At 47.5% G+C, this 12442-nt stretch overlaps 1 protein-coding gene across 1 annotated transcript; it reads left to right on the top strand.

Moving 5' to 3' along the window:
* The first annotated feature begins 6654 nt into the window (after positions 1-6654).
* On the top strand, positions 6655-8880 carry LOC122728446 (cytochrome c). Its single transcript, XM_043967087.1, has 3 exons — positions 6655-6811; positions 7624-7800; positions 7887-8880. Exons 2-3 carry the CDS (start codon positions 7632-7634, stop codon positions 8033-8035), a joined length of 318 nt encoding a protein of 105 aa, XP_043823022.1. The 5' UTR covers positions 6655-6811; positions 7624-7631; the 3' UTR covers positions 8036-8880.
* Positions 8881-12442: the final 3562 nt, after the last annotated feature.

Raw genomic sequence — 12442 nt, 5'->3', positions numbered from 1 at the left:
GGAATTGCATTTCTGCCCCTCAAACTGTATTATAAACTAATATAACCATCAAAACTATTTGGAACTGGTTGAAAAGTAGAAAATGACAGGAAGGGGAAATAATATAATAGGAAAAATCAGTAGATTTGGGCTCAGAAGACCTAGGATCCAATCCTAACCCTGATCTGGATGACTTTGGGTAAGGTGCTTCAATTTCTGGGGCAACTTTCCTCTTCTGTAAACTTAGGAAAGGGTACTAGGTGGTGCTGCCAGCTTGAGAGTTATTACCCTAATCCTATAATTTGTCAATTGAGGAGGAGGAGGAGGAGAAGGAAGGGAAGAGTAGAGGGCGGAGGGAAGGGGGAGGACTGACCTTTATATTGGGCTTTAAGGTTTGCAAAGTGCTTTACAGAGTATTCATGTGCCTCTGCTACCTCCCATCACCTCCTACATCCATCCGTTCAGTTTCCACCTGGGTCACATCTATTAAGTCTGACCCTTCCTTCCCAATCCTACTGAAGCCACCCTAAAGTTCTATCTCTTCTTGCCTATGTAGAATTCCCTTATTTTTCCAGAGAAGCTGCGTGAAAACCCGGCCTAACAAATCAGAGTTCCCTTATGATAACAGAGATTGAACCTGGCTGATATGCAAGTAGTCAGAGATTCTTAAGAACAATGAAAGTACAAACCAAGTAGGCTTCTCCTGAGCCATTTGGGGTTACGTGGACTTTCCTTATCTGCAAAATTCCCTGCACCTTTCTATCACATTGTTTGCTTTCATCCTGTTGCAAGCCGGGAAGCAGGGAGTTAATCAATCTGGACCTGATGGACATCAATAAAGACATAAAATTTAATTGTCCAAGGACTGCACAACACCCCTTTTTGCAGCAATCAACTTTTATTAAACTTATTAAACATAGATGGAAGGTGTACTAGGGATACAAATATAATCAATGAAAATGATCCCTACTTGAAAGGAGTAAGGAGGATTTCACTTTAGAGAGGGTAGAAATCAGATTTAATTTCTCCTAGAGAAAAGAAGGGGAGTGGATTTTGCTATGCAGAGAAAGAGGTAGGAGACTGGAGTTGGAGTCACTTAAAAGTGGTGAGAGAGGAAGGTACTCCCTCCATGCCCCCCCTCAGTAGTAGTGATGTGGGATGGGTTTAGGGTCAAGTTGATTGTGAGTTGTCCCAAAAGAATTACAACACTCAGTGACTCGGTTTCCCAAGTTTTATTGCAATACTATGAGTGAACAAAGGGAGAGAACCAGAAAAGTGGAAAGGTATCTCTAGAATAAGGAAAGAAAAGAGAGTTATATTTATAGTGTGGATAAATTGATTATCAGCCTCATTATAATAATCTCCACCTTTGGGAGGTACAGGGGAGGGCTTATCCTCATTTGGAGTTCCTGGGGGCTTAAACCAACCCCCGAGGTGGGGACCTTTTCCTGTGGAGGTGTGTACTGGGGGTTTACATGGCATAACATGAATCTGGTATAGGGGACAAATTTGGTCTTTTCTGTGCATGTCACTTTTTGATGCCCATGCCTAGTTTCAAAATATTTTCATTTATCAGTTTGAGTTTCTATACCCTTGTCTGTGTATCATTGTTATAGTTAAGGTCTCTATGACCTGCCTCTTTATGTTCTTGTTATGAGTGCTCACGAATATGGGTAAGGAGAACTTGGGCCCTGATTTGTATTAATGAGGACTCAACTCTTAAGTTATCCATTAACTGGGGTCTGAATCCCTTTTAGGGCTCAGATCTTGGGTCTTGGGTTTTTCTGTTAACCTCTTTTTTTCTTCCTACATGAGTAGGGTGGGGTCTGTGGGATCCAAAGTGTAGGGGATTATGCGTTCCCAAGCAGACAGATCAGGTTTGAGGGGGAAGAATTGAGATTGGGAAACCAAGCATAATCCCTCTTTTTCAACTGCTTAAATTCTCCTTTCCCAAATCTCTGTGGAACCTCTATTAAAAGGTTTCCCATGCAATAAAGCATGTAATTGGGTTGCTGATCAGAATCAAAAATGGGTGCTTGTCTTTATAACTGTGCTTCACTCTGTTTCCATTTGGGGGGGGGGTCAGTTAACTGTTTTTGACACCTAAATTATTATAATGGTCTCCTAATATACTGAGCAGTCTCCCTCTCTCTCTTTCCTTCCTTTCTTCTCTAGCCCTCCCCCTTTTCCTTTCTCTCCCTTTCCCTTTCACTCTTCCTCTCCCTCCTCCTATGCTTTCTCTCCCTCTCCTCCCTTCCTCCCCTCCCTCTTCCTTCTCTTCCCTTCTTTGTCTCTGTCTCTCCCTTTCTTTCTGTCTCTGTCTGTCTCTGTCTGTCTGTCTCTCTCTCTCTCTCTCACACACACGCACACACATACATACACACCATTCAATAAACTCCAGTGCTTCACCATCATATGTCTGGCTTTCACAGTGCTTCCCAACCTGGTCCCTTCCTACCTTTCCAGTCTTCCTACACTTCACTCCCCTCGATATACTCTACAACCCAGTGACACTGGCCTTCCTGCTGCTCCTATCCCAGTCTGGAAGGCTCTTCCGGCACACTTCCCCCTCTGGCTTTCTCTGGTTCAAGATTTATCTCAAATCCCACCTTTTACAAGAAAAGTCTTTCCAGGTCGTCAGCACTATCCCTCAGAGGAGACTTGGCTTTCCATTTATCCTATATATGTGTCCTTTGTACCTAATTATTTGCATGATGTCTCCCTCATTTAAATGTGAATTCCTAGAAGTCTAGGCACTAGATTGACCTTTCTTTGTATCCCAGTACTTAGCACAGTCCTTGGCACAAGTAGATGATTTAAAAATACTGGATTTAATGGACTGTTCTTCCTCTAACCTTTAAAGCCAAATCACTCTGGTTTTCACTGAATGGCCAAGAATGGCCTCAACCTAAGCCTTGGTGGCTTAGAATGAGTATAGATAGTGATTGTTTTCTATCCAGGCCAGAAAAGCTTTGGTATGATAGATATCTTTAGTATCAACTCTTAGCTAGCCCTTAGTCAGTGAATGGGCATGGCCTCAGACCAGCTGGGACCTTAAAGTCTTATTTCCTACTACTGCCTGTTAATAAGAATGTATGGACCACCTGGATTTGTTGGAGCTGTCTTATTATCCAAAAGAATTTCATGAAACCCTGGGTTAATAGGAACAAAATGCCCTCCAACTGAACTTCAAACTAAAACCAGATAGCTAGCAGATAATCTGGTCCCTATCTGCTGACTTCTTTCCCCAAGATAGTAGTAAGACCCTATCTCCTGAAAACATCTGGGCATCTCCGTCCTTGCCAAAGCCCATTTGGGGGCAATCATTTAATGTTCTCATAGCGTTTTAGTTAAATTGAACTACCAAACTGATTACTATTTCCTACATTCTTGTTATAACTGAAATTGTTAAACTGATTTGCATTGTGTCCATTCTTGTTATTGTATTTGCTTTTAGGTTGATTTGTATCATGCTAATGAAACCGATAACACCCTGTATATACCCTCAGAAAGAGGGGGTCTTGGAGCTCCTTCTTTGGAAGGAAGGGGTCTCAGCATGATTCATATGATTCATGCCTGCTTGTTCTTGGGACAAATAAACTGGTACTATATTTTTCTCTAGCAGTTCTCTGATCTGGTTTTGTTTTTTGTTTTGTTTGTTTGTTTGTTTTTTCTAGGAGGACAGGTACAGAAACAAAATTTGACATGCCCTTCACATGGTCGACCTGGAATCATTCTCCCTCCCCTGTTCTCACCCTTATCTGTCCTCTCTATTCCCATGCCTCTGCCTCTTCCTATTTCTAGCTGTGTGACCCTGGGCAAGTCGCTTAACTGTTGTTTGCCTCAGTCTCCTCATCTTCAAAATGGGGATAACAATAGCACCTACCTTTCAGGGTTGTTGTGAGGAGCAAATAAGATAATAATCGTAAAGCACCTAGTACAGTGCCTGGCACAGAGTAGGTTCTATATAAATGTTAGTGATGATAATAAGTATTATTATTACAAGATCCTCCATGACTGAAATTTCACGTCATCGTCATCCCCACCTCTCGACTCTGTCCTTCTTCAAGGACATAGCATATTCCTCCTTCCTCCCTGACTCCCCTCCTTTTCAAGGCCCTCCCATTTGCACATAACTAGATCTTCCTTTGATTGGTGATTCCTGTGTCTGTCTCCCCTGACACCCTGTTAGAGGGTTTGCTCCTTGCAAACAGCCCTATGTCATAGCTGTCTCTGTCACTCCAGTGCCCAGCACTGGACAGTGCCTTACCCATAGTTGGCACCCACTGAATGTTTACTGGATGGAATCACTATATATAAAGACTAACGTATTTGTCACATATGTCGAGGTGTGTCCTTTCCATGGTTTGCAGTTTACATTTTCATGCTGTCTCTGGTATGGAAGAATATTTAGACTAGAGGCTTCCAAGACAAATCTGTGTTCTGGAGAGTGGAAGGGTTAGGTCTCTTGGAAAGAAAAACAAAAAGCTAGCATTAAAAAACTAACATAAAAAGCCTTACTCTGCAGTACTGCTATTTTGTCCTACCTTTTACTTGATGTGCAGGCAATGTGAATTAGATTTTGAAAAAAATAGCCAGACAAGTATCTCTCCAAGAGCATTTTGCCTTAAAGGGAAAATTCTTTTATTGACTCAATAAATGCTTCTCAGCCTCATGAGCATATGAATGAACAAAGTACCAAGAAACACTCAAGATGTCTTGCTTAAAGCATGCTGCAGTATCATATAACAATTAAATGGTATTCTCCTATGACAAAACTGGTGTGTTTAATCGTTACTGCTGTCTAATTAACAACATTTAAATGGTCATAAAAACTCGAGAAGCAAAGCATGGAATGGGAATGGAAGTCATCTAATCTGATTCATGAAATGCTCTCTGATCCATCCTGGCTTGTTGGCGCCATCTTTAAATCATGCAACAAAAAGAAACCAATGGTAACTATCATGGAATCTGGTCTTGGAACACAGTGGCTGGAATGAGAGGCAGAGGAAATGGATTCAAATCCTGGCTGAGCCATGCATTTACTGTGTGGGCTGTTGGGTAAATCCCTTCGTTGCTCAGGGCCTGTTTCTTCATCTGTGGAATGGACTCAACCTCTGATGTCACCTCAAGCTCCAAACGTCAGCCAGGTGGATAAAATGCAGGCCACATCCATCCATCCACGTGCACAGGGAAGATGATGTTGTAGCTGAAAGACAGTTGGACTTGGAATTGGGAAGACCACAGCTGGATGATTCCGATACTAAGTCAGGAAGGGGCTGCAATCTGCAGTGTGGGGGAGAGCACCCAATGAATAAGGTCACAACTTCATCTTAGCATAGAGGCAAGAGTTGATGAAGACGTGAATGGGAGTGGTAAGTATGAGAGTGGAGGGGCAGGGACAGATACGAAAGATGTAGTAGGGAGAGAAGTGACAAGACTTGGTAACTGATTAGAGGAGGCAATTAGAAAGAAGGGAATTTGGGAGAAGGGAGCAAGATAATGAGTTCCATTCTGGACATTAATCTGAGATGTGTGTGTGTGGAATATGCCGGACATATTGTTGTTCAGACCTTTTCAATCTCGTCTGATTCTTTATAATCCCATTTGAGGTTTTCTTGGCAGGGATAACGAAGTGGTTTTGCCATTTCCTTCTCTAGCTCGTTTTACAGCTGAGGAAACTGAGGCAAAGAGGGTGAAGTGACTTGTCCAGGGTCCCACAGCTAGGAAGTGGCCAGATTTGAATTCACGAAGAGGAGTGTCATCCTTACTCCAGGCCTGATGCTCCCGCCACTGCACCAAAGACATTTAGGCTGGATGTATAGTTCTAGAGTCTATTTGACCTCACAAGAGTAGATAAGAACACCAGAGAGTGAGCTGAGGAAGGCTCAGAACAGAGCCGTGGAGGACACTGGTAGGAGGGGAGATGGAGGGCGATCCTGCAAAGGAGACTGAGGAGGACCAGTCAGGTAGGCAAGCAGAGAACCAGGAGTGAGAAGCATCAGAGCCAACAAGAAAAAGGCATGCAGAAAGTATGGGCAGTCAGCAGCGCCCTGGGGGGATGCTGGGAACCTCAGGCAGAGCAGTTTCTGTAGAGCCACATTGGAAGAGGGTGAAAAAGGACCTCGGAAGCCTTCTAGTTCATCTCCACTTTACAGATGGGGAAACTGAGGCAAGGGGTGAGGTTAAGTGACCGACGTAAGGTAACTGTGCACGAAAGTGACAGGGTGCGGATTTGAAACCAGAGCGTCCGGATTTCCGGTTCAACGCCCCTGGGTTTAGAATCCGAGGATTTGAGTGCTAAAACGTGAATTTGAGTGCTAATCCGGACACTCACTCAAAACACAGTGTGGATTCCGCCACCTCCACCCACCGTGCGGCCCGCCCAGTTAGCAAAGGCGCATGCGTACTCTGCGAAACCGGGCATACCGCCGAACTCTGAGAGTGGAGAATGCGCGTGTGCAAGGACCGCCCCTCACTGCCCTCCCCCCCCCCCCCAGGACTTAGGTACTATCTCAAGATGTCCGGTCGGACGTCATGACGTCACTACCGGGTAAGGAAAGCCGCGGGAGTGGGGGGAGAGGGCATCCCAGGCGCGCAGCCTACCCTGCTGGCGGGGTCGTCCGCCGGCAGCGGGTCACGCGCCGGGCCCGACGCACTCGGGGATTGGTCGGTCCGCCGTGACGTCATGGCGAGGGCGGGGGCAGCGGGTTAGGTTGCACCGATGCCGGTTACATAGTGGCGGGTACGGCGTGTCCTTGGGCAGAGGAAACGCGAGTCGGGCCGGCGGCGCAGAGTAAGCGAGCGAGCGCGCGTGACTGCGGTTGAGCTGGTGAGTGGGGCCGCGGAGTCGTGAGACCGTGGGGCCGTGGCGTCGCGGATCCGGAGCGCGGAGCAGGGCGCACGCCCGGGGAGCCCGGGGGGCGGCAGGGAGCGGCAGGGAGCAGGCCCGGGCCTGGCCCGAGCCCCTCCGACCCCGGGGCCGCGCGGGACGGGGGAGCGGGCGCGGGACCAACGTGGACGTGACCTTGGGAGGGATGCGGGGTTTGCCCCTCCCCAGGATGGGCCCGGCTCGCCGCGGGCAGCGGGGCGGGAGTGGGGCAAGGGCAACCCCCTCGTGTCTGCGGGTCCCCCCAATCCTCCTCCTGCAGCCCCCTCCTGTGGCTCCTCCCGCGGGGTCGGGGCCCCCAACGCGGGCAGGAGCTGATCTCCCCGCCCTGGCCAGCCCTGCCGGGCGCCCCTCCCATCCTCGGCAGGAAGGGAAACTGAGGCTCGGATCCCTCGGGGTGCGCTCAAGGTCACAGCCGGTGACCAGAAGCGACCCCTGGGGCCCCGATCCGAAACGGGGCCTTGGTTCGTCTGTTTTGCCCGATCCCCTAATGCACGTTTCACATGTGGAGAAACTGAGGCTCGGGCATGCAGTGACACGGCCAAGGTCACCCCGCCGGGAACCCCGGCCCCGAGTCGGCCTTTCCCTAGGAAGCCCCTTCCCAAACACCTCAAAACGTAGGAGGGCTGCGGGTCAGATCCGCGGGGGTAGGAGGGGTTTGCAGCTCTGACCCCCAGTGACCTTAGGCCGGCCCCCCGTCCGGGGATGACCCCTCCGGTGGCCCGTCCCTGAGCATCCTCTGGCTTTGTTTCCAGACCTGACCATGGGGGACGTCGAGAAGGGCAAGAAGATCTTCGTGCAGAAGTGTGCCCAGTGCCACACCGTGGAGAGCGGGGGCAAGCACAAGACCGGCCCCAACCTGAGCGGGCTCTTCGGCCGCAAGACCGGCCAGGCCCCGGGCTTCTCCTACACCGACGCCAACAAGAACAAAGGTGAGGACCGGGGGCGCCGGGCCGAGGTGGGTGGGATTTCTCGGGAGGGCATCGGACTAACGGCTCCGCTCCCTCTGCCCCCGTAGGCATCACCTGGACCGAAGACACGCTGATGGAGTACCTGGAGAACCCCAAGAAGTACATCCCCGGCACGAAGATGATCTTCGCCGGCATGAAGAAGAAGACCGAGAGAGCCGACTTGATAGCCTACCTTAAGCAGGCCACCAAGGAGTAACCCTGGTCTGCTGCCTTATTTATTCTAGTCGGAGGTCTCTCCTTTTTTTACTTGTACCATAACGACCCTATTTAAATTGGTTTCATTAACCTGAGAATTTTGATCATGAATGGCTGTTAAAAAAACCTTGTTCAGCAGTCCTAATAAAGGAATTATGTAGATTAGGTAGGCTTGTGTTTAAATGAGAATGATTGTTTTCTGTCACAAACAACCAACCTATCGTGCTTTTCTTTGATTGATTAGGCAACTTTTTTTATTAAGGGCAATGGGCTCCACCTTTGTCTTGCAAAGTTTTAATTGAATCTGTCTTTTTACTAAACAGTGGGGGAAGCCTACTTAATTGTTTCATAGGACTTTTATCTGTAATATGTCTGGGGAGGGGGAATTATCCTTTGGAAAAAGTGCCCCAGCCTGTCCAAAGGCAAGGTCTACTGAATCAAAACAAGCCCACGCATTTCCAACTTAAATTCCTTAATTTTCCATGGTGACAAAGATTGGATTTAAATTCTGCCTTCAGATTGCTGAAAGGCTTCAGAGTACTTTGTTGTATAACAGTCTTGAGTAAAGAGCATCCCATCACCCAGTGAGTGACCTTTGGGACTGTGAAGAGGCACAGATGAGTTCAGCTAGAGCTAGGACATAACGTGTTTGAAGCTCAGCCAAACCTTAGGATTCACTTTTTAAGACCTATGGAATTTAAAGTTTGCAGACATGTTCTACAGTATGTGAATAGTGGTGTTGATATTCACTGGAACGTTCAGCTGTAAAGATGTACCAATAGGACATCTGCTAAATGATTTGATCATGAGACTGGATTCGGACATTAAACACTTGTGAATACTTTGCCTGAGTGTCCTCAGTTGGTTCATTCTCTTAATTTTAACACTTGATCAGCTCAGAAGTGACTTTGTTAATCCACAAAGGCAAGTAGCCTATTGTGCTTGGGCAGATTGATCTTTTGAGCAGCAAGAAATAGGAACCCAGTTTAGTTTCCATTAACTGAAATCAGAGAAACACTGAATTTTTCAGAAAAATCGGCTCATAACTTTCGTTTTTTTTTCTTTTGTGGGGCAATGAGGGTTAAGTAACTTGCCCGGGGTCACAGAGCCTAGGTTCAAGTGTCTGAGGCCGGATTTGAACTCAGGTCCTTCTGAATCCAGGGCCAGGGCTTTATTCACTTGGCCACGAGAGGACACTAATCCTGAGAGAAGCTTTGCTCCCCTTGGGTTACATTAGGCCAAAAGTTCCTTCACTTGCTGGAAAGTAGAAAGAAGGAAAGTTTCTGCCCTTGACTCTAGCTACTGTTGGGATAGAAATAAAATCTTGACTCAAGAATTTGGTTCTGACCAGTTTGTAAGGGCTGCTGGTTGAAGTGCTGTCATTGGGTGGGTGGGCAGGTGGATCCTTGAAATGCAAGCATTGGAATGCTAATTATCTAGCCTGGGTCATAGAGCAAGCCGGCAGCTGGACTTTGGGGCAGGAATCTTGCCTCCAGTCTCCCTAGATCGATGTCACCCTGGAGGAGACTTTTGGCCTTGGTTTGCTCATCTGTAAAAGTAATCTGGTTCAGAAGGTGTAAACCCAAGAAAGAGGAGGAGCCCGGGTTAGGAAGAACTTTCCATCCCAGAGAAGTTTTTGTACTTGACAGGGTAGTAGGAAGCCACTTAAGCCCATAGAGTGAGATCAGATGGGGGCTTTAGAACAAAATCACCATGGCACCTGAATGGAGGCTAAAATTAAAGGAGGGCAAGGCTTGAGGCAGGGAGGCGCTTGACATAATCTGGTAGAGGAATTTCATCCCTTTAACCGGACACACCCTCGTGAAATAGCATGGGTGTGTACACAACAATCAGAATGCATCCTCTGAACAGAGCACTGGTTCACCTAGCATTGTAAAGGGTATGAACCTTGCTTGTTAAACGCGCCATAGGTAATAAAGAGATCTTATGCCCATGTGCTAGTTTGTGAATCACAAAGTCCCAATCCCGAAGAATTGCGCCCCCGTCCCCATTTTCCAAAAAGAAGTTAGGGAAAAAGGTCCCAATCCCCAGCCAGCCATTTTCCTCTTCCTCTTTGGGATAGGTCCCTGGAAATCAAGCAAAGGTGTTTGCAGGTTGCCCGTTGAACAGATGACTGCAGCAAAGGGAATTGATGTTTGCAAGAAAGATATTGTGATGGTGGCCTGACAAACTGCCTAACTTTCCTCTGGGCTATTTCTTTTTATAGACCAGGTCACTTGTCTGGAAGTCAAAGCGGCCTCAGCTCTCCTGGGCCGGAGAGACCCTGACGATGCTTTGGCAGAGGGCTGACTTTCACTTCTTGTTTTAACCTCCTTTCACATCTGTCTGGCTCTGGGTTTTCTCCCTAATTTTCCGCTGGAAAGTCCGTCCGCTCAAGCCAACATTTAAGCGCTGTGCGAGGATGATTGCACAAAAACTACCAGCCTTCTCTGGCCTTCAAGCAGCTTGGGCTCCACAGCTTGTACACGGTACTTAGATCCAAGGCAATTTTAGGAGGAAGGGGGAATGCCAACAACGAGATACCATGGAAGGCAGGGCCCCAGCCAAGTATTCCAGGAAGCCAGAGGAGGAGCAGGGGTGGCACCCTGAGCACCGGGAACACCACGGAGGCCCGTTTGGTTGGAAATCTGGAAAAGTGAAGTGGAGTTTGATTGGGCAGGGCTCTAGTCACCAAGTTTTGAGACTCTACTCTATCCTTGAGGCATTGGGGGTCACTGAAGATTTTTGAATGAGGGAATAACTAGACTGACCTGCTTTCAGATTTTGCTGGGAGCAGGAAGATAGGAGATGAAAGGGGAGCAGGGGAGCCTATAAGAGGCCTGGGGGAGTCTGAACTGGGCGCTGGCCTTGTGATTGGGGGGGCGGCAAATGATGGGGGCGTGGGGGAGGGGAAGCACACTGAGTGACTAGAAGGACGTCTGATGGGGGTTCGAGAGGGAAGGTTTAGGAGGAAGATGAGTTCTGTTTTGGACATGCTCAGTTTGAGATGCCTACAGGACATCCGGGTGAACATGCCCAGCAGGCAGGGCTGGATTTCAAGAGAAAAATTAGGGCTAGTGATAGATTTGGGCAGTCAGGTGCCCAGAGCTATAATCATTGACCCCCTGGGAGCTGATGAGGTCACCAAGGGAACAAGTAGAGGGAAGAAAATACCAGGAAAGAGGTGAGGAAACGAGGTAGGGATGAGTCCATCGCTACAAAGTCAGGCGCCCTGCTTCTTTGGAGTGGATGATAGAGTGGGTTTTTACCCCTGTGATAATAATCAGTAAACGTTGATTAAGTACCTACTATGTGCCAGGCTTTGTGCTAAGTTACCCTGGGGATACAAAAAGGCAAAAGACAGATCCTGTCCTCAAGATGCCTGCTGTCCAATGGAGGAGACAACATGCCAACAAATAGTCACAAAGCAAGTTGGATACAGGATTAATTGGAGATATTTAACAGAGGGAAGGCACCAGGTGACAAAGATTTCTAAATAAGATGGCTGCCACCAAAGTAATCCTATTCTGTGGATGCCTAGAGGCAGTCTTTGTAGGCCAGCAGCTAGCACCGTGATTGATACACATAAATAAATGCTTGCAGGATTCTACTGGATTACTTTAGTGGTGACCATTTTATTAAGAACTCTTGGTTGATGTTCTAGCCAAAATGGCATATCAGAATAAAGAAATGCCTTCCCAGGCTTCATGACTTAGCATGTTTCTGTCGGTGACAGCTAAAGCACTTTAGGTTGACCCTCTTGCTTAGCTCTTCCTCCACTCATACCTGTGCACCCACATCAAAGTTCTCTGTCCCCCAAGTTGGCGCTGAGCCCACCCCAAGAAGGCATAGTACAGAGTCAAGGTGAAATGTAGATATCCTCATGAAGTTTATGCATCAGCCTCATGGGAGAGTGTAACTGTAGTTGTAAGTTAAGTGACTGAATCCTGTTTTGTGTTTCTGTCAGGTCTTGTGAGTGTAGTGCATTTAGTATTTCTTTTGTTTGTAGGTTATAAATACCTGTCCCATCCCTAATTCATGTATGCATTGTTGTTTGTATTGGAATTTAATGTTTACAGGAGAATGTTTCCAAGCCCCTTCCCATCATAAAGGGAGTCTGACACACAGGCGCAGACTTGCTCAGTCCTTGTGGAGGACCCTTGTGATGACCGAACTTTGAGGAGATGCTGGACATGAGCCAAAAACTTCATCCTTAAGCCGTTTATGTTCTCCTGGGATGTGACAAGCCAAAGAGTGTGAGAAAAAGGAACCCAACCATACCCTTCTCATTAGAGGCCAGGCTTCCCCAGGACTGAATGGGGTCAGGACTCATTGTGTGTGTCCCAAGCCAAGGGACCCCTTAGTGCTGAAGAGAGAAAGATAAGTGTCCCAGCTAAGAGGAGGTGAT

Source organism: Dromiciops gliroides, chromosome 5 (assembly GCF_019393635.1).
Source record: "Dromiciops gliroides isolate mDroGli1 chromosome 5, mDroGli1.pri, whole genome shotgun sequence".
NCBI classification, from domain to species: domain Eukaryota; kingdom Metazoa; phylum Chordata; class Mammalia; order Microbiotheria; family Microbiotheriidae; genus Dromiciops; species Dromiciops gliroides.
The sequence above is the reverse complement of the archived record's forward strand: the minus strand, read 5'-3'. Positions and strand labels throughout refer to the sequence as shown.